This window comes from Microcaecilia unicolor, chromosome 8 (assembly GCF_901765095.1).
Source record: "Microcaecilia unicolor chromosome 8, aMicUni1.1, whole genome shotgun sequence".
Classification (NCBI taxonomy): Eukaryota; Metazoa; Chordata; class Amphibia; order Gymnophiona; family Siphonopidae; genus Microcaecilia; species Microcaecilia unicolor.
The window spans coordinates 244,840,706-244,862,470 of record NC_044038.1 but is presented as its reverse complement, the minus strand read 5'-3'; the positions used below and the strand labels follow the sequence as shown (position 1 = coordinate 244,862,470).

General features: G+C 43.8%; 1 protein-coding gene across 2 annotated transcripts in view; it reads right to left on the bottom strand.

Annotated features, from left to right (window-relative positions):
* The window catches only part of CHD6 (chromodomain helicase DNA binding protein 6), a 218,829-nt gene that overhangs the window by 61,940 nt on the left and 135,124 nt on the right, over positions 1 to 21,765 (bottom strand). For both annotated transcript variants that reach the window (XM_030212950.1, XM_030212951.1), the window contains 3 exons: positions 12,856 to 12,982; positions 7,398 to 7,458; positions 271 to 328 (listed from right to left, as the gene is read on the bottom strand). In XM_030212950.1, the coding sequence (XP_030068810.1) occupies positions 271 to 328; positions 7,398 to 7,458; positions 12,856 to 12,982 (246 nt within the window). The remainder of the gene's footprint in view (positions 1 to 270; positions 329 to 7,397; positions 7,459 to 12,855; positions 12,983 to 21,765) is intronic.

The following is a 21,765-nucleotide window of genomic DNA, read 5'->3' as shown; positions in this document are numbered from 1 at the left end:
TATGACATCACAATATCAGAAGTGAGCCAAGCATTGGGCAATCAAGCCATTGTGACATCACTGATGAGGTTGGCTTTTATTGGTGGAATGAGTGGAGGAGTAGCCTAGTGGACTCCATTGACCCTGGTACAAAATAAGTACCTGAATATATGTCAACCCCTTTGAATGTAGTTGCAAAATACCGTAGAAAGGCAGTATGAAGTCCCATTCCCATAACATAAAAACAAAAGTAAGGCTTAAACTCTCTACTATCACAGGATATATTCTCACCTGTACTACTGTCCTCTTTCTTCATGTCCATTTCATTGCAAGAAGCCGGATTTTCCTCCTGAAAAATAATATCTTACTTGAGTGTTAGCAGAGAAAAGGGTCAGACAGGATTATTAATAAGTCATCAACAGGGAGGGAAGTGACGTCACCGATGTGAACGGCAGCTCAAATTTGGAGCTCCGCGGGGACGCGTCGAAAATAGCAATTAATCCCCCACATTAAACGGATTTCATTCCGTTAAAAGTTGAGTTGAACTTACCGGATTACATGGCAGCAAGAAAGAGACTTTCAAAATTCAAGTTCACGGCCGAATCGGCGAAAGCGGGAGGCAGAGCGCTGGAAGTGCAGCCTCAGCGCGAAAACAAAATGGCGCCGGAGGACCCTGAGTCAGATAATGAAATCGAGGAACGGAGCGGCAGAGAGGCGGAACTTGAGAGGAGCGAGATTATCAAATGGTTCCAGGAGTTGAAAACAGAGATGATTAACACTAGAAATAGTATTCACGCGGCGGTTAAAGAACTTCGTGAAGAGGTAAAGGACATTGGTAACCGCGTGGGTGAGACTGAGGAACGCCTGGAGGAGATGGAGGCGGGGGTGCAGAGCCTGGAGAACATAACCAAAGAGGAGAAAAAAAGGCGAGAGGAAATGGAGACCAGGCTAGAAGATCTAGAGAACCGCTCACGAAGGGGAAATCTGCGTTTCAAAGGAGTGCCTGAGGAGGCCAAATATATAGAAGCAATGAAAGTGGTGGAGGAAATTTGTCACTTCATTCTAAGGCAAGGTGGAGACCCCCAGGATAGCACAGATAAGACTGAAATTAAAATTGACCGAGCGCACCGGAGTCTGGGACCGCAGCGGGGGGAGAACCCCAGGGATATTATTGCCTGCTTCCATGACTTCCAGGTAAAGGAGTCTATTTGGAGAAAAGCTCGTGCCCTGGGGGATATACAATGGCAAAGCAACAAAATTCAGATTTACCAAGATCTGGCGCAATCTACTTTACAAAAGAGGCGGGAATTTCGCGAAGTGACGAGATACCTGCAAAAGGCTGGCCTGCGCTACAGATGGATTTTCCCTAATGGCCTTATGGTCACGGTGGGAAATCAGACAAGGAAAATACAATATCCGGCTGCAGCAAGGAAAATCCTGGAGAACATGGGATGTACAGATCTTCCGGAGGAGATAAGAGGACCTGCTAAGGGAGGCAATGGAGAGAACATTTCAAACCCAGGCAGATGGCTCCAGCAACGGAAAAGGGGTGACAGCATAAGCAAAGCGAGGAAGGAGCGTGGCACGGAGCAGCAAGCGGACACTTGAATGGACCAAAGTAAATGGGCTAATGCCAGTGTGTAAAGTTTGATCATAGGATCATCTGTAGTAAGTGATACCATGTTGGTAATGTTTAAATGCTTATAGAAGTATGAAGAAGAAAGAATATATAAGGAATGAATGAGGGAGAGGGTTTCACTGACTGAGAGGGGGCGATAAGAGGGGTCGAGATCCCCAGGAGACGACACTTCCCTAGGGGTAATTTGGCAGCTTTTGGTAGCGGCCAGTTGGGGGGAAGGGGAGGAGGGAGGGGGGAGGGGGGGAAGGGAGGGGGGAAAAAGGGTGGGATCACAGTGGGGTCATGGAATGTAAATGGCTTGAATACACCTGAAAAAAGAAGTATTGTAAGTAGGGAGATACTTAAAATGCAGTGGGACATTATTATGTTGCAGGAGACACATATTCAAAGGAAGGATGCACGGCTTATTCAATATAAAAACCTGGGCCAGAACTTTATATTGGCAGACCCTAGAGGGGGGAAAAAGGGAGGCTTGGCAATTTATATTAAAGAAAGGGTGCCTTTTGTACATGAGCAAACCTTTCTGGAGAATCAAGGACGATGTATTGCAGTCACGGGGAAGATTAATGAACAACAGATCACATTAGTTAATATATATGCACCCAATGAAGGACAAGGTGCATTCTTTGAAAAATTAAGATTAGAATTAACCAATTTTGTGAGAGGGGAAGTGATTCTAGGAGGGGACTTCAATTGGGCATTAGCGGATTTAGACCATTCGAAGGGAAAGAAAAAGGGTGGAGGTTCGGCAAATACGACTAAACTATTGAATATGGTCAAGGACCTGGATTTGATAGATGTATGGAGATTGCAGCATCCCGGGCAGCGGACATATACCTTCTATTCGCACGCCCAACAAACATACACTAGGATTGATGCAATTTGGGGTTCCCGTAACATCTGGGGGGAGGTTGGAGATTCGAATATAGGAAATATTCATATATCGGACCACGCCCCTATTTGGGCATCCTGGAGAGGTTTGGGGAGAGAAAAAGGTCACACCTTCTGGAGATTGAATGAATCTCTGCTTGACTTAGTAGAGGACTGTGAAGAAGTTCGGAGGGTGATAAAGGACTATTTAGTTTACAATGATAAGGGGGATGTGACAGAGGGAACGCTTTGGGACGCTCTTAAGGCCGTGGTGAGAGGACATTTGATAAAAAAAGGTAGCCAGAGGAAAAGGGAGGGGCAAAAGAGGGAACTTGAGGTAAGACAAAGACTAGCGACCCTAGAGGCTCAACATCAGGGTGGTCAGTGCCCGGAAATACTCTCAGAATTGAGGGAATGCAGAGTTGATTTACATCACATTCAAATAAAACAGTTGGAATTCCACAGGAAGTTAGTTCAGCAAAAGTTTTTTGAATACAGTAATAAATCAGGTCGGATGCTGGCACGTTGCCTCCGCCGGAGACGGGTGGGCAATACTATAATGAAACTGAAGGGGGAGGGGGACACAGTATTATATCAGGATAAAGAGCTTAGGGATCGGTTTGCCCAATTTTATGAAGCTTTGTACACTAAGGAAAGTGGGGAATCCGGGGAAATGATTAAAGAATATCTAAGCGGGTTGGGGTTGCGGAAATTGACCGAGATACAAAGAGACTTTTTGGACAAGCCCATATCATTAGAAGAGATAGAGAGAGTTATCAGAGGATTAAAGGGAGGGAAAGCGCCGGGACTCGATGGGTACACGGCTAAATACTACAAGTTAATGAGCAAGGAAGTAGGACCGCTGTTGTTACGGGTAGGAAATGAGTGCTTCATATCAGGGAAGCTGTCGGGTAGTATGTATGAAGCGGGAATCTCGGTGATTCCTAAACAGGGGAGGGATCCCACGCTGTGCGCATCCTACAGGCCTATATCTCTTATAAATATAGATATTAAAATATTAGCGAAGGTTATGGCGGAGCGGATTAATAAATTTCTGCCCCAATTAATCCACGAGGATCAAGCAGGCTTTGTCCCGCATAGGCAAGTAGCGGATAATATACGGAGATCTCTTAACATAATATGGGAGGCCCAACGTAGAGGTGGGGACTTTGTACTCTTGACAACAGACGCAGAAAAGGCCTTTGATCGGGTGGAGTGGTATTATTTATGGGAGGTGTTGGAGCATATGGGGTTTGGCCCAGGGGTACTGACATGGCTTAAGGGGCTGTATGCAACACCAAAAGCTCGTATAAAAGTCAATGGGGGATACTCTGATCAATTTCGGATACAGCGGGGCACACGTCAGGGCTGCCCTCTGTCGCCCTTGCTCTTTGCTCTGGCGATTGAGCCGCTGGCGCAGAGGATTAGGGAGACGGCCAGTATTGAGGGGATTGTGGTGGGTGCTCAAGAGCATAAAGTGGCGTTATTCGCCGACGATATTCTTTTCTATGTGAGTTGCCCGGATAAGACCCTACATCATATATGTATGGAGCTCCGAGCATTTGGGGGAATATCTGGATTTAAAGTCAATTATGACAAGTCCGAGGTGTTGGGTATTATGGGTCATACTCATGATTTGAAGAGAATATTATCCAGATTCTCCTTTAGGCAAGCTAGAGAGAGCTTTCGTTATCTTGGGATTAGGCTCCCGCGAGATCTTGGGTCTTTGTATGGAATTAATTATGTTCCCTTGATCAGAGAACTTAGAGCAGATTTAAGCAGATGGAAAAATGGGCTACTTTCGTGGTGGGGCAGAATAGCAGTGATTAAGATGAACCTACTTCCCAGACTGCTATTCCTCTTCCAGACGCTGCCATTGGAAATTCCCTCGGGTACCCTGAATAAATTACAATCTGATATATCAAATTTTGCTTGGGGAGAGAAAAGGGCGAGGCTATCCAGGCGAATTATGTGGAGCGGAGTGGAAGAAGGGGGAAGGGGGATGCCCAACATTACATGGTACTATCAAGCAGCACAGTTAAAACAAGTGGCGGAATGGAGCAAGGGGGACAGGGCACCCATAACGATGTTAGAGCAACAATTGGAGCCTAGGTGTAATTTAGAACGGGGACTGTGGGGATCGGGAAAGATGTGCGCCACCCGGGGGGGAAAGGGCAACCCATTTATAGGGCACCTATTACATACCTGGGAGGTGCTGAAACGCAAATTTAAAAAAGGAGTTAAAACCTCTACACTGGCTCACATTATTCATGAGGTCGAGTTCCCAGCTGGAGAAGCGGGGGGAGCGTTTCATGAATGGTATAGAAAAGGCCTGCGAAGATTCCGAGACTTAATGTCGGATGGCACACTAAGGTCATTTGAGACATTAAGAAGGAAGTTTGACCTGCGGGAGTCTGATAACTATGCATATTTGCAAGTCAAACACTATATGAACAAACAGGGGTGGTTGCGGGCAGACCCGAGGGAACGGGAACCCCTAGAGAACATCTGGGTTACACTGGAGGGGGGGAAGAGAGGCATTTCAAGGTTATATAATTACATGAGAGGCAGCACACTGACTAAATTACCTTACATGAAGGCCTGGGAGGGCGATTTGCATTGTGAACTAAATGTGACGGAATGGGAAAGGATATGCATGGAGGTGAAAAAGGCATCGGTGTGTGTGTTGATAAAGGAAAATGCCTTTAAAGTCTTAAGCAGATGGTATTATACGCCAGATAGGCTAAAACGAATGTATGCGGGTGCCTCAGATAGGTGCTGGCGATGTGACAATGACATTGGGAGTTTTATACATGTGTGGTGGTCTTGCCCTTCAGTACGCTCCTTTTGGGAAGAAATAACTTTGTACCTGACCTCTATTTTGGACACACAATTTCCTGCAGAACCTAAGTGGTGCTTGCTGGGGTGGGGAAATAAAAGGGGCAAGAAGTGGCAGAAGCGGTTAAAAAGACTAAGCCTATCAGCTGCGAAACTGGAAATAGCAGCCCATTGGAAGCAGAGAGTGGGACCTACGGTTCCAGAGTGGAAAACGAGGCTCCGTACCATAATGGGGCTTGAACAGCTGACGGACAGACGGAGGGGCAGATTTGACCCTGCAGCGGAAGAGTGGTCACACTTGGAGCGTTTATGGACTACTGCAATCACAGTACAGAGTATTCAGCCATGATGGGGGGGGGGGGGGGGGGGGGGGAGAAAAGTCATTATGTTTTCACATGGTTGTATTGCAGTTCACTTTAATATTATATGTGGTACAGCGGTTAGCTGAATATGTGTATGTATTTAGGAACAATGCGATTTAATAAAACTACTTTTCAAATCAAAAAAAAAAAAATAAGTCATCAACAGATAATGCAGATTTGTTGCTGCTGAAGCAGTCTGCATCTCACTGTCATGATTTTCTTCAGTAGAAGTTCTATGTTCTTTTTCGATCACAGGACCAGAAATATAGGATTGCCTCCCTGGATATTTAAGGCTGTTGTCTGGCACAGCTTAAGGCCTTGTTATTTACGCAGGCATACAGATCTAACATACGGTATCTTCAATAAAGTATTTTGGATATTATACTGATCTGCTGGTTTATTCTCCACGTTGGATTTTGCAGATCGTTTGCTGTTTTCTGGAACTGCTGATGCTTTACAGGTATTAGTGGGGAGGGTGATTTGTTACATTCATTTATGTACAGCAGCGTTTCCCAAGTCCAGACCCGGAGGACCTCTTGCCAGTCAAGTTTTCAGGATATCCACAATAAATATGCATGAAAAAGAATTTCATATAATGAAAGCAATGTGTGCAAATCAAGTTCATGCATATTCATTGTGGATATCCTGAAAACCTGACTGGCAAGGGGTACTCTTGGACTGGCCTTGGGAAGCACTGATGTACAGGATGAAAGGCGGCATTCCTTCCTAGCTCTGGATGTAAATGTAACGAAGGATGCTATATTGGAGAAACAGGCCAGATGCTTAAGACAAGATTCAATCTGCACAGACATCACATGAAAATAGCCGGTGCCAGTCAGATCTCCACCCCTGTGGGCCAACAATTCACAAGACCAGAACACTGAACCAGTGATTTCACAGTAAGAATATTGAAAGGTAATTTTAAAACAATACAGGAACGTAAGATCTTTGAAATAAGAATGATTGAATATTTTGACACCCAACAAACAGGACTGGGTTTTCTAACTCATTATAAAACATAAAGCTGTATTTCTCTGTTTATTTCCCTATTACCCTCCTCTCACCTACCAACACCCATCCTGTTAGAATATCAATGAAATGCTTTGATGTCCCCATGCATACCTCCTACCCACCCCCACCCTCCCACTCTGTCAGACTGTCAAAGTAATGCTTTGATGTTTCTCTCATATATACTATCTGCTACCACATTTGCTTATTTCTGATCTGAGGAAGAAGGGCAACCTTCGAAAGCTAATCAAGAAATGTATTAAGTTATGTCCAATAAAAAAGGTATCATCTTATTTTCTTTTCCATGTTTTATTTTGTTTGATTTCTATTGATAACCTTTAAGAGTGGACTAACACGGCTACCACACCTCTCTACCTAGCTCTGATAACAAGGAGAAATTCTACTGAAGTTATATTTTCTATTCATCGAGCTTCATCTATCTCTAATTTTTCTGAAATTTGGTTAGCAAAGGATTGCCAACTTCCTCTGCTAAATTTCAGAAAAAAAAAAAAAGAGTAAAAATCATGGATTAACTGTGCTGTTACTTAGGGACTGATGGTACTTTAACATCAAAAGGAAGAAACAGACAAGAAAAGCCATCTGGGAATTCTGCTCTCAGAAGCCTCCTCTGTCGACTTCTGCAAGTGGAGGAGGAGGTGGAAGTAAATGGAATACTTTGCATTCCTCCTATTCCGACTCACCTCTTGATCCTCTATACCTTCTGATTTGTCTTCATTGTTCTCATCTTTGTTCGCATTACCTCTAAAAACACAAAAGTAAATTTAAAACAACAACAGAAAAGATGATATGAAACTGTGGTCTGCAGCAATCTGCAATTCAAACCAGACACAGACATTAAAAAGAACACACTCCTTTAATGGAGCACCTAATTAGTACTCAAACAGGATTGTGAATATAGTATAATCTCTGTATCCTAAGGCTCTAAAGGGATGAGGTGTGGGGAGTTACTAAGCTACAGTAAAATATGGTATTTTACTGCAACTTAGTTTACTTTGGGAATTGCTCATCTAAGGTAATTCAATATTACAGCTCAGAGACTCCAATGGTAAATGAATAGAGTAACTTCAGATGAACCTTATAAGCTATATTATTCAGCTATCTGGGAGCATGGGGCTGCTAATATGTGATCTGATGCTCTTGGGAACCCTTCTGAAGGGGCCAGAGCTGGACAAAGCAGAACAGTGCTCTACCTACCCTTAAAGAACCCCCCCTCCTCCCGAAGACTCTCAAACCCTCATAGGCCTACCTCTATGAATCCTTGGTAACTGATGCCCAGTCACTCCTTGTCCTGCTGGTTCTGAGTTCAAAATGTCACTGGCGACCCCTAGCAGAAGTCTCATGGTACTACCACTAGGAATCAAGCCACTGTATGAAGGGCAAAGCCTGTTATAGTGATGGTTTCCAACACTTTCCCTGGCTGGATTTTCTGGACCTTCTGCTGTTTTGGAGAGAGCAAGATCCATGATGAGTATGAACAGAGAGGAAGGGAGGAGGATATCTACGCCTACTAGGAGTAACAGATTTCCTTGCCTTCTGCTCTTGGACACCTCCTGGAGTTGATGTAGAACTAGACAGGATACTGCCGTGGTTTTTTTTTTTTTTTTTTTTTTAACTTTAAATGTTTTTTTTATTGATTTAGCATAATCACCAATCACAAATACAAACAATAATCAAAACCAATAGCACAAACTGCACATATATCCACCCACGCAGGGGCCTACCTCTTCACATCCCATCCCCCCCACCACCCCCCAACAATACTATTGATAACATAACAGCATAAACATAGCTTCTTATATGTCCCGTATTTTTTCTGTAAACAATCCCATCCCCCCTATATGCCGTTTTAACCCCTCCCTGTGATATGCCGTGAGGCGTTCCATATGTATATGGGTTGTTTTTTTTTTATAGAGATATAGCCTCCTTAACCTTATCTCCAATGAGATTCTCTTCCTGACATGGCACATACATAAGCTTTTCCTGTACTTCATACCTAAGGCTCAGACCCATAGCTGAAGCTCTTGACGTCATTTGAAAACATCATGGATCGTTCAGTCCATTAGTGAATGGGACTGTGTGGCCTTCTCTTAGGAACAGTATCTGCAAACTCCTAACTGTGAAGCATGTACATGCCAATGAAGAGCTGATAAGAAGCTATGCAGGAAGTAAGCACAGTGTTCTGAAAGAATTTCCTCCCAAAAAACTCCAATGTCGGAGCCTCTGTCCCTGGAGCACTGAAAATAACTTGGAGCTCTACTTCCATTTAAAAAATTTTCTCTTTAGGCAATTTTACAATATAAGATCAACATCTGGAAAATAAATTTTCCAATTCTATAATACAATGGAAACAAACATCTAAAGAAATTCAAGAAAAAGGAAATCTTAGACTGCTATTGGTGAAATCCAAGGACAAAAACCCAGAGAGATATATTTAAACTAGAAAGAAAAAAACCCAAAAGAACAGCCTTTTACCTCAGCCATTAAATAAATTAAATAATACCTAGCTATAACAACACTTAGCATGCCAGATAATACCATCTTTCCTCACTTTTAAGATGCACTTTTTTGCCAGTTTTGATGTCTGTGGAAAGTGGGTGCGGCTTACATTCGATGGCGTCTTAGAATGGAGGTCCAAAATTTGAAATCACGAGGCCGAATTCTTTATTCTCTCCACGCAGCCACCGGGGGGCTTTGGGGGCCTGCAACTGCCCAATTGGTAACGGTACCATACCTGTTGAAGGGCTGGCGGCGAACAGAACTGCGCGGTACACTCTCCACATCTGGACTCATGTTGCCACGTGCAAAATGAGGGTGCGTCTTAGAATCGAGGGCGTCTTAGAAACAAGTGGTTTTTTTTCCCCTTGTATGCAAAAAAGGGGGGGTGCGTCTCAGAATCGAGGAAATACGATACTTAGTTTGCCACTGTTCTAAAGAAAACCTTTCAAATTTGAGGGTTCAAAGAAAACAAAAGAAGACTTTCTGCATTGAATAACGAATTTACACGGAAATTTCAAAAATAACTTATTCCCCAAGGACACTATTTCTTGCAGCATGGCAAGAAATTGTTTCCTCATTTCCTGAGTTGTCCTGCATACTTCAGGGTAAATATGAATTTTACCACCCAGAAATTCAAGGTTCTGAAATTGAAAATACAAACACAATACTGAGTCTTCATCCTGGGAAGAAAAAAAAAAAGACAGTCAATCTTTTAGGGGCCCTTTTACAGAGCGGCAGTAAGCCCAACAAGGGCTTATTGCATGCTCTTCTGGGACTACTGCTGGCCCAACATGGCTGCCGGTGGTAGTCCCGCTCCGAGAACGCACCAGCCCCCCCCCCCCCCCCCCCCCCAGAAATGGCTTGTGCAATAACCTGGTGGTAATCGGGAATCACAGCGTGCTGCACAGTTATTGCCAGGTTAATGCAGGAGCCCTCATCGCCACCTCAATGGGTGGCGGTAAGGGCTCTCTGCCGCATGGCCACGCGGAAAGAGTTCTCACCGCATGGCCATTATTTTCGGCTTTTACCGGCTGAGGAAAAAACGTCCCTGGCACATGGGTAAAACTGCTCCCACCACTAGCATAGTGCCCTTTTTCCCGCAGTTTGGTAAAAGGACCCCTTAGTGACCACTTCACCTGAGGATTCCAAGAAGCCAGTAACATCCAAAGAAGTGCCAGATAACTCTCCAGGTCTAGTCTCTTGCAGGAATGTCTGAAGTCTGAGGAGTGCTGGCAAAAGTCTAAATTGACATCTGACCCACTGCCGAAGAAAGTCCAGAGGTAGGAGGGGGAATCTGAACCTTGCCTTTCCTCTTAGGCATGGTCTAGTACAAAAGTAATAAATCTAGAAGAAATAATTGTAAGCCATCTCCGAGCTCCAACTCAAGGTAGTTTAGCAGCCATCTTCTCTTGGTCTTTCTAAAAGAGGATTGACCACCATGGAAGGTAAGGAAGCTTCTGCTTCTTAACTTGGGTGCCTTCTGAACTACATAAATAGAATTAATTTTTGTATTTATACAGGGAAAGGGGTTGGGGTTTGATATATCTAATCTAGTCAAATTCTTGCTTTTCCATACCGCCTATTCCCAAAGAAGTTGGAACCAATTAGGTTTACAATAAGATTTGAAAACAGTTTAAATCAGGTCAGATAAGGTTTAAGAATCTCTGGTGTAGATAAGTCTAAGAATTTACAAAATAAACAATAAGAGATAGATGTCTTTAAAAAAAATGGTAGTGTTCCTCATAATTACACACCTTTATAAGAAAATGAGTTTGCTAAGAATTTCTTCAAATGGACAGCCTTGAAAGAAGGATAAATCAAACTACAACTATGCATTAACCATTTTGTTTTACCACCACTAGGAAAATGTAATAAAGAAATGCTGCTTTTAACTCCTAACCCTTATTCACTTGTTCAGAACCCTTATTTTATCATCCTCGTTTTAATATTCCCTTATCTCTTGTTTGTCCTGTTTGTCTGTCCTAATTAGATTGTAAGCTCTGTCGAGCAGGGACTCTTCATGTTCAAGTGTACAGCGCTGCGTATGTCTAGTAGCGCTATAGAAATGATAAGTAGTAGTAGTGCTTGGGATTCCGGAATCTTGCTACTCTTTGGGATTCCGGAATCTTGCTACTCTTTGGGATTCTGCATGGAATCTTGTCACACTTTGGGATTCCGGAATCTTGCTACTCTTTGTCCTTATCCCTTGTTTGTCCTGTTTGTCTGTCCTAATTAGATTGTAAGCTGTCGAGCAGTACAGCGCTGCCTACGTCTAGTAGAACTATAGAAATGATAAGTAGTAGTAGTAAAATAGTAAATGGCATGATTTCTGAAGAAAGTCTGTTTAAAATCAATGCATTCTTGTAATGGAAGCCACTGAATTTCAACAAAAAGAGGAGTTACATGGCCGAACTTTTAAAAAATTAATCTTGCAACTGTATTCTCAGTTAACTAATTTTAACACTGTATCAGTTATTCCCCCATAAAGGGAATTACAGTAATCCAGCTGTGCCAAAATTGAGGCCTGAACAAGAAGTGCAAAATGGTTTGCAAAGAATAAGGAACAGATCTTAGTTGTTTCATCTTGAAAACACGCTTTTTTAAAAAACATATTAATCACTTTTTTGTGGTTACAATCAAAGCAGTTTACATATTATATACAGATACTTATTTTGTACCTGGGACAAAGGTGGGTTGAATGACTTGCCCAGAGTCTCAAGGAGCTGCAGTGGGAATCAAACCCAATTCCTCTGGTTCTCAGGTTACTGCATTAACCATTAGGCTACTCTGTAATATGAATGGACTGGGGGTGGTGGGGGGTGGAGGAGGTGTAATATCCTCACACATTCTCATGTGAATATCTATGAGGATCCTGTGAATGAATACTATCACAGCTTCCTTGGGAGGGTGGGAGGGTCAAACTGCCCACTGTTTCTGTCCTGGGTTCCTCCTTTGTCTACAACTTAATTGGATTAATAAAATCAATAAAGTAGAATTTCCCAGGTGAGGACCTTCTTTATTTGTGAGCTGGAGTTGGATCTAATGGTTAACCTGTTGAACCTTCCTCTTTCAGATAAACTGTCTGGTCTGTTTTATAGTCAAAATCCTAAGAGTGCTCAGTCTCAGATCCCGAGAAGAACTCCAAGGGAGGGCTCAACACAAATGGAAGGTAGAAGACCCCATCCTATTTTTCCCTGGACCTCAGGGAGTCACATCCTGGGGGAAACAGTCCATGAATCTAGTCCACTTAAAAAAAATGACTGAATGGATATAAAAAAAATCCTCCCATAAAAAGCAGTTGAAACCCTACCTAAGGAATTAGAAGGGACACTAAAGAACCCACTTGGCAGTGACAGCAGACGAGAAAAAAAAATCTGGAAATTTCTGACAGCATTAACTATCTGTGAGGACTTGATATCCTGCTTGTCCTCAGAGATTCAAATTATTCTTTTAAGTGGAAAGTTGCTTCTTAGAAAATTTGACCTCAATCTTTTAAACTCACTAGTATATTATCCTGTTTCAAAAAATAAATAAAAAAATCTAAACTAAGTTCCGAATCAATAATTGTGTGGGAAATACTATGCTTCCTCAAGCAACACTGCTCAAGTTTAACTAGAAAGTAGCTTTGACTGTACTTGTTACCTTTCTGTCACTTCTTGCGATACATCATTAAGCCCTTCAGCTGACAGAGAGGTCTCATCAGGCATCCCCACTTCTTCCAGGAAATAGAGAGCTGGGTCTGCTCTCATTATGCTGTACCTCTCATAGCCTGAAAGGAACATGCAGCATTATTTAAAAAAAAAAAACCCATAACAATACAGTAAATGACAGCATCAAACTGAGCTCTCTTTTTCATCAAGCACTGCCATTTCCTCCCCTCCCCCTCCCCACCCGCAGACAGTTTGAACTTCGTGGGTATGGCTTGGATCTCTTTCAGGGAGAGAAAACTAACAACTTATAGCAGCAGCTTCAGAGAGCCTTTTCCATCTCACAGATAGGCTGCAGAGAATACCTTCTCCTGCTTTAGACTTAGTCCCACCCACCCCTAGAGTGACATGTCTTATATAACCTCCCTATCAACCCACTCATTACTTTTACATCGCCCATTTCTATTCTTCTATCACCTTCTCCCACTACTCCAACCAGAGTTACACCTAATCACACTGACCACCCTTCAACATCTTCAGTCCTTCTGTGACTGTTCTCTTGTGCTTGACTGCTTAAATATTTTAAATTTAAATGCTTTACTTTTCGTCTATTAGATTGTAAGCTCTTTGAGCAGGGACTGTCTTTCTTCTGTGTTTGTACAGCGCTGCGTACACTTTGTAGCGCTCTAGAAATGTTAAATAGTAGTAGTAGCAGAAAAAGACCAAAATTGTACAGCTAGTCTACTAGTTTGAAATGTGCTTACTTTGGGTACATATCTATTGCCAGATCCAACCTAATAGAAAATCCTCGCTCACCCATGTATTTTGCCTGACCTCTAGCCCATGGAAAATCTGTTGTCGTGTCTAACACTTCCCCGATAGGCTATTTCAGATCTTGCACTTTTTAACTTTGCTTTCTTTAATACCAATATTTAAGTCAAACACACAGGCCCCTTCTTATTACCAAATTTTTAATAACCCCCTCAGCAGGGATATTTTAATTCAGAAAAAAAATGTAGTTCTAGTTTTTATTCATGCACAAAACATATAATTTTAATTCTTATTTCATTCTACTTCTGTCACCAGCAAAGGAGTAGTGTGTTCAGCAAGGCTCTCCCGTAAAAACAAAACAGAAGGCCAAGGAATCTAATAAACAAAACCTTTTATTCTTCAGGACTCAACACAGCACTGTGTTTCAGCATAAAGCCTACATCAGAAGTCTGTACATAAAATCACTGAAGGATACAGGAATCTCTATTTATTTATTTTATTTTTGTTACATTTGTACCCCGCGCTTTCCCACTCATGGCAGGCTCAATGCGGCTTACATGGGGCAATGGAGGGTTAAGTGACTTGCCTAGAGTCACAAGGAGCTGCCTGTGCCTGAAGTGGGAATCAAACTCAGTTCCTCAGTTCCCCAGGACCAAAGTCCACCACCCTAACCACTAGGCCACTCCTCCACTGTTGCTACTATTTGAGATTCTACATGGAATGTTGCTATTCCAACATTCCATGTAGAAGTCGGCCCTTGCAGATCACCAATGTGGCCGTGCAGGCTTCTGCTTCTGTGAGTCTGACGTCCTGTCAGACTCACAGAAACAGAAGCCTGCGCAGCCTTCTACATGGAATGTTGCTAGTGGAATAGCAACATTCCATGTAGAATCTCAATAGTAGCAACATTCCATGTAGAATCTCCACTAGTAGCAACATTCCATGTAGAATCTCCACTAGTAGCAACATTCCATGTAGAATCTCCAATATTATCTATTTTATTTTTGTTACATTTGTACCCTGTGCTTTCCCACTCATGGCAGGCTCAATGCGGCTTACATGGGGCAATGGAGGGTTAAGTGACTTGCCCAGAGTCACAAGGAGCTGCCTGTGCCTGAAGTGGGAATCAAACTCAGTTCCTCAGTTCCCCAGGACCAAAGTCCACCACCCTAACCACTAGGCCACTCCTCCACTGTTGCTACTATTTGAGATTCTACATGGAATGTTGCTATTCCACTAGCAACATTCCATGTAGAAGTCGGCCCTTGCAGATCACCAATGTGGCCGCGCAGGCTTCTGCTTCTGTGAGTCTGACGTCCTGCACATACGTGCAGGATGTCAGACTCACAGAAACAGAAGCCTGCGCAGCCTTCTACATGGAATGTTGCTAGTGGAATAGCAACATTCCATGTAGAATCTCAATAGTAGCAACATTCCATGTAGAATCTCCACTAGTAGCAACATTCCATGTAGAATCTCCAATAGTAGCAACATTCCATGTAGAATGTCCAATAGTATCTATTGTATTTTTGTTACATTTGTACCCTGCGCTTTCCCACTCATGGCAGGCTCAATGCGGCTTACATGGGGCAATGGAGGGTTAAGTGACTTGCCCAGAGTCACAAGGAGCTGCCTGTGCCTGAAGTGGGAATCAAACTCAGTTCCTCAGTTCCCCAGGACCAAAGTCCACCACCCTAACCACTAGGCCACTCCTCCACTGTTGCTACTATTTGAGATTCTACATGGAATGTTGCTATTCCACTAGCAACATTCCATGTAGAAGTCGGCCCTTGCAGATCACCAATGTGGCCGCGCAGGCTTCTGCTTCTGTGAGTCTGACGTCCTGCACATACGTGCAGGATGTCAGACTCACAGAAACAGAAGCCTGCGCAGCCTTCTACATGGAATGTTGCTAGTGGAATAGCAACATTCCATGTAGAATCTCAATAGTAGCAACATTCCATGTAGAATCTCCACTAGTAGCAACATTCCATGTAGAATCTCCAATAGTAGCAACATTCCATGTAGAATGTCCAATAGTATCTATTGTATTTTTGTTACATTTGTACCCTGCGCTTTCCCACTCATGGCAGGCTCAATGCGGCTTACATGGGGCAATGGAGGGTTAAGTGACTTGCCCAGAGTCACAAGGAGCTGCCTGTGCCTGAAGTGGGAATCAAACTCAGTTCTTCAGTTCCCCAGGACCAACGTCCACCACCCTAACCACTAGGCCACTCCTCCACTAGATAACAGTCTTGATAAAGACTCGATCCAAAAAAGAACCAAGATGTTCCAGTGTTACACGCTGACCATTCTTCTTTTTTGGATCGAGTCTTTATCAAGACTGTTATCAAGAGATTGTTTATTTGCACTTCAACAGTTTCTTGAACTGGAGAAGGACTTCTTACATCTGTCACTTTCAGCTTCTCTGCAGTAAAAATAAAATTTTCCAGGCATACCAGAGTGCTGCTGGAAGTGCTGACATTTCAACTCTGTCCTGCAACAGGTGGCTCACTTCCTGTGAAGGTTTTATTGCAAATTTATTTCATGTGCTGCCCAATCAACTATGAATTGTTTGGCAACTGTAAGTAGAGGGCTCATTTCTAGAATTAGCGGAATAACAGCAACTGAAGGATCGAGAAGGCATGCAGCAATTGGAAGATGATTGAAAGTATTGTTATTGTCAGTGAAAGCACTGCTGGGTGTCAAAAATCAAGGAAAATTGGTTGTTCAATTCTTGTAAAAATTGCTCCTTCATACTCCTTGGTACATTTGACTTTTCTATGAGCCAAAAGGGCTCCCAAGTCTCCTGCACAGCTGGATTTTAGCAAGCATTTTCAGGTTTTCTGCTGTTCTACACAGCATATTGGAGTGTGCAACAGGAAAGCATAGCAGATATCCTTTTTTATTTAATTACATTGTAAACTCTCTTCCCCTTACTCCTTGTTTTTTTTTTTTTTTTCCTTTTATATATTTTTTTTAATCTGACACTGTAACCTGCTTAGCTGGACCAATGATAGGTGGTATATCAAGAACTTAAACTTGAATATCTTTCTTGAGAAGACCGAGACAGCCAGCTGCTAGGGGGCTCAGCAGCTTGTCTGTGTATAGGAGCAAAGCTTACCTTCTCCCTGCATGGAGTTTACAAGCCTAAAATGCTTGGATAACTCAGACTATATTACTATTCATTTTAGTTTTTGTCTCTATAGCAAACTTCTCACATTCTCTATTGTGTACCTTATTATTATTTTTTAATCTAACTTCCCAGGGCTTCTCTCCTATTTTTCTCCTTTTGACTTCTCTTTAATAGCCTTTCACTTTATTATTTTTATTTTTTCACACTTTTTGATTTTTATTGTATTCAGTCCGATATTTATTTCTGCGTCCATCATCCATAAAGATATTTATCAGACATTTTTTTTGTTTTATTTATCAACAAATCAATATATATTGTGAAAGTTAAAATTTGGCCAATGTAATTCATGTAATTTGGAGTATTAGTTAGTCATTTCACTTATTTTTTGGATTTTACCATTTTACCTCATATTATACATAAGATATGTATCCCATTTTTTAAGTCTCCAACATTTTTTTAAACTTATATTTCATATATATTATTTATTTTTTTATTTTTCAATAAACACCATTTTTAAATTTATTTTCTATTCTTTACACATTATATTTTTATTCACTATGTTATTATATTATTATTTTTACCAATAAATATATGTTTTTTACAAAACTAGCAATTACCCATCAAGGTCAAATTTGGTGATTTTATTCTATATATTTTTAAAAACTTTTATATATATGCCTGCAAATTGATTTCAATATTCTATTTTCAAAAAATGTAGGTATATCAGTTCAACATGTTTTAAACCATTTTTATCATGCTTTCATTACATTATTTTATAACAACACTTTTCTGAGAGACATTCAAACAATATTAATTATTAATTTATATATTTATTTTTTTAATTTTCCAATTTTTATTATTTTTTATTATTATTTTAATTCTCCACTTTTTTTTAATTATCTACTGTCTCAGTCACCATTTAACAATTTATGCTTAACTAGTAAAAAAGGCCCGCTTCTCAAAGAAATGAAACAGGCGCTAACAAGGTTTTCCTCGGAGTGTGTATGAGAGTGACTGTGAGAGAGAGTGAATGTGCGTGTGAGAGAGAGCGTGTGTGTGAGATTGAGTGTGTGTACCAGGGGCCCCCCTCCCCTCCGTGTTCCAGGGTCGTCGTCTCGTCCCCTCCCTCCCTCCCAGTTTCAGAGTCCCCCCCCCTCCGAGTTTCAGGGTCTCCCTCCCTCCCAGTTCCAGGGACCTCCCTCCTCCCTCCCAGTTCCAGGGTAGTCATCCCTCCCTTTCTCCCTCCCTCCCTTCCAGTTCCAGGCCCCCTCCCTCCGATTCTTAAAAGTCATATTCATTTACCAAGTCAGGATTATGGCGGCGGCCAGCAGCGGTAAAACACGTGCAGGCTCGGCCCTTCTTTCTCTTTCTCAGCGGTGGTTCCACCCTTGCAGAAACAGGAAATGAGGGCGGGACCACAGCTGAGAGAGAGAGAAGGGCCGAGCCTGTACGCGTTTTACCGCTGCTGGGCGCCGCCGTAACCCTGACTTGGTAAGTGAATATGACTTTTAAGAATCGGAGGGAGGGGGCCTGGAACTGGAAGGAAGGGAGGGAGGGACGACAACACGCTCATGCGTGTGACGTGCCCTTCCCTCTCACTGTTCCGCCCTCGACGTCATCACATTTTGACGCGAGGGCGGGACAGTGAGCGCCAATGAAACGCTGAATGACAGACTTACGAACCCTACACTGCCACAGTGCCACGGAGTCAGCTTCAGAACGTTGGAGGTGCTTTTTATTATAGTAGATATGTAACTCGCATTAGTTACGAGATCGGATCTAAGTTGTTTTTAGGAACGATTCTGACATTAACTATATCGGCACTTAATATATAATATATTTTTTCACATCATTTTATTTTCTCGTTTTTCACAACAGGATTGGTCGCTACACTATTATCCATCTCAGATTCCATTCCCTTTCAATCAGCAACCATTAACGTTTCGTATATACGTAAGGTCATTTAAATATTCATACTGACGTCGTTTCCTCTACTAATCCTTTAAATGCCAGCTAATTCAAACCTTCGGTTCGTACTATTGAGGTCATTTCTGTGTATTGCCGTACAGGCACTCCATAGTTGACGTCACAATTCTTGCATTTTAAGGGTAAGATGATTTATACAATTGTAAATAAGCACAAGAATGTTTCATAACTGTTATTTTGCACACAAGTAGCTAACTTACAATCTGTTGCTTTTGAAATCCTTTATCCGCTACACGATGTATACATGTACACTTTTTTGCCCCCCCTTTTTTTTTTAAAAACCACCACGCTGATTACAGCTTTCCTTTAAATACTTAAGGTATCATCATTTTCTATCTCTTATTTAAGAAATATGTTTTGTTACATTAGAAATCATAGTAGATCGTTCACACCATTTACATGCTTTACTGAGTCTTTTGTTCATTGTGAAATGCGATATCAGCCAGTCAGAAATGTGTGGACCGTTAGTATCATTAAAATATACACATCGTTGTGCTCTATCAGCACTTTGTTTTAGATTTCTAGCATTGTTCTTTTTACTGTTTCAACGTCAGCAACGTATTTGTTCCGTGCACTGATACACTTTCCAACACTCACCAATCAACACTTATTTTTACAAAACACTTCTGAGTTTGTTCATTTCGTATTCGCAACTCTTTTGATACATATGTTTCAAAATATATAGGTTGTTCACTTATTTCAACACAAAGGGTAATTTTATATTCTCCGAGGACAAGCAGGCTGCTTGTTCTCACTGATGGGTGACGTCCACGGCAGCCCCTCCAATCGGAAACTTCTCTAGCAAAGTCCTTTGCTAGTCCTCGCGCGGCCGTCTTCCCGCCCGAAACCGGCTCGAGCCGGCCAGTCTTCTTTTGTCCGCACTCGGTACGGTCGTGTTTCGCCGTGTCGAGCCCCGGAAAGTCGACCTCGCGCGTCCAAAGTTATTTTTGACGTGTTTTTTCTTCGGAAAAGTCTTTTAAAGTGTCGGGAAGTGCTCCGGTTTTCGTGTTACCCTTCCCGTACTTCCAGCTTTTTGCCCCGATAAGTTTTCTTTCGTCGTCGGGGTAGGCCTCTTTCGGCCTCGGTCGAGATTTTCTCCCTTTAAATCTTTTGGTGCTCTTTTTCCGTCATTTCGGACTTTGATTTCGCCGGCGTGATTTTTCCGCCCATGACATCGAAGCCTTCCAGCGGCTTCAAGAAGTGCACCCAGTGCGCCCGGGTTATCTCGCTCACTGATCGACACTCGTCGTGTCTTCAGTGTCTGGGGGCCGAGCACCGCCCTCAGAACTGTAGTCTGTGTTCCCTGCTTCAAAGGCGGACTCAGGTAGCGAGATTAGCCCAGTGGAACGTGTTGTTCTCGGGCTCTTCGTCGGCATCGGCACCGGGATCTTCGAGTGCATCGACTTCGTCAGCGTCCAGACCATCTTCCTCGGCTGCCCCTGCATCGAGTGCATCGAGGCATCGGGCCTCTGCATCGGCGCCGAGACATCGGATAGCTGCATCGACGTCGGTGGTACCGGGACCTCGTCTGCTGATGTCGTCGGACGGTGGTGCATCGTCAGGAGTGCAGGTGAGGGCTGTCCATTCCCCTGCTGGTGGCGGTGAGCCTTCGGGTGGGTCTCCTCCTACCCTGAGGGCTCCTGCGGTACAGCCCCCCCGAGACCGACCTCCTTCGGCCTCGGCCCCGAGGAAGCGACGGCTGGATTCTACGTCCTCCTCGTCGGTGCCGGGGAGCTCCGGTGACATGCTTCGGAAGAAATCGAAGAAGCATCGACACCGGTCGCCTCCCCGCGTCGGCACCGAGAGCTCTGGGTCGCCGAGGGAGTCGGCACCCAGCAGGCATCGGCACCGAGAGGACCGCTAACCTTCTGTTCAGGAGGTGTCGATGCGCTCCACTCTGGACAGCCCGGAACAGCCTCCTCGCCCGGAACAGGTTCTGACGTCGACGCCTGCATCGACCTCTTTGCCTTTCTCTGCAGCCGCTCTGAACGAGAGCCTCCGGGCCGTTCTCCCAGAGATTCTGGGAGAGCTGTTGCGCCCTGCGCCTCCGGTACCGTCGAGCGTGGCGCCGGCTGGCCCATCGCCCGGGGTGAGGTCCCCGACGTCGGTACCGCGTGCGGTGCCGACTGCGGCCACCTCCCAGGAGGGCTCCCCGACTACGTCGGCGGAGGGAGCTTCGCCGATGCGGGCGAGGGAGTCTACCTCTCGACGCCCCCATCATGGACGTGGCTCCACCGAGTCGAGCCGGGCGAGGTTGCAGACACAGGTTCGTGAACTTGTGTCTGACACCGAGGGTGAGGCCTCATGGGAGGAAGAGGAAGACCCCAGATATTTCTCTGACGAGGAGTCTGAGGGTCTTCCTTCTGATCCCACTCCCTCTCCTGAAAGACAGCTTTCTCCTCCTGAGAGTCTGTCTTTCGCTTCCTTTGTCCGGGAGATGTCTACGGCCATCCCCTTCCCGGTGGTTGTGGAGGACGAGCCCAGGGCTGAAATGTTTGAGCTCCTGGACTATCCTTCTCCACCTAAGGAAGCGTCCACTGTTCCCTTGCACCATGTCCTCAAAAAGACATTGCTTGCGAACTGGACAAAACCTCTAACTAATTCCCACATCCCCAAGAAGATCGAGTCCCAGTACCGGATCCATGGGGACCCAGATCTGATGCGCACCCAGTTGCCTCATGATTCTGGAGTTGTGGATCTGGCCCTAAAGAAGGCTAAGAGTTCTAGGGAGCATGCTTCGGCGCCCCCGGGCAAAGACTCTAGAACCTTAGACTCCTTTGGGAGGAAGGCCTACCATTCCTCTATGCTCGTGGCCAAAATCCAGTCTTACCAGCTCTACACGAGCATACACATGCGGAACAATGTGCGGCAGTTGGCGGGCTTGGTTGATGCTCTCCCCCCCGAGCAGGCCAAGCCTTTTCAGGAGGTGGTCAGGCAGCTGAAGGCGTGCAGAAAATTCCTGGCCAGAGGGGTGTATGACACTTTTGATGTTGCGTCCAGGGCCGCTGCTCA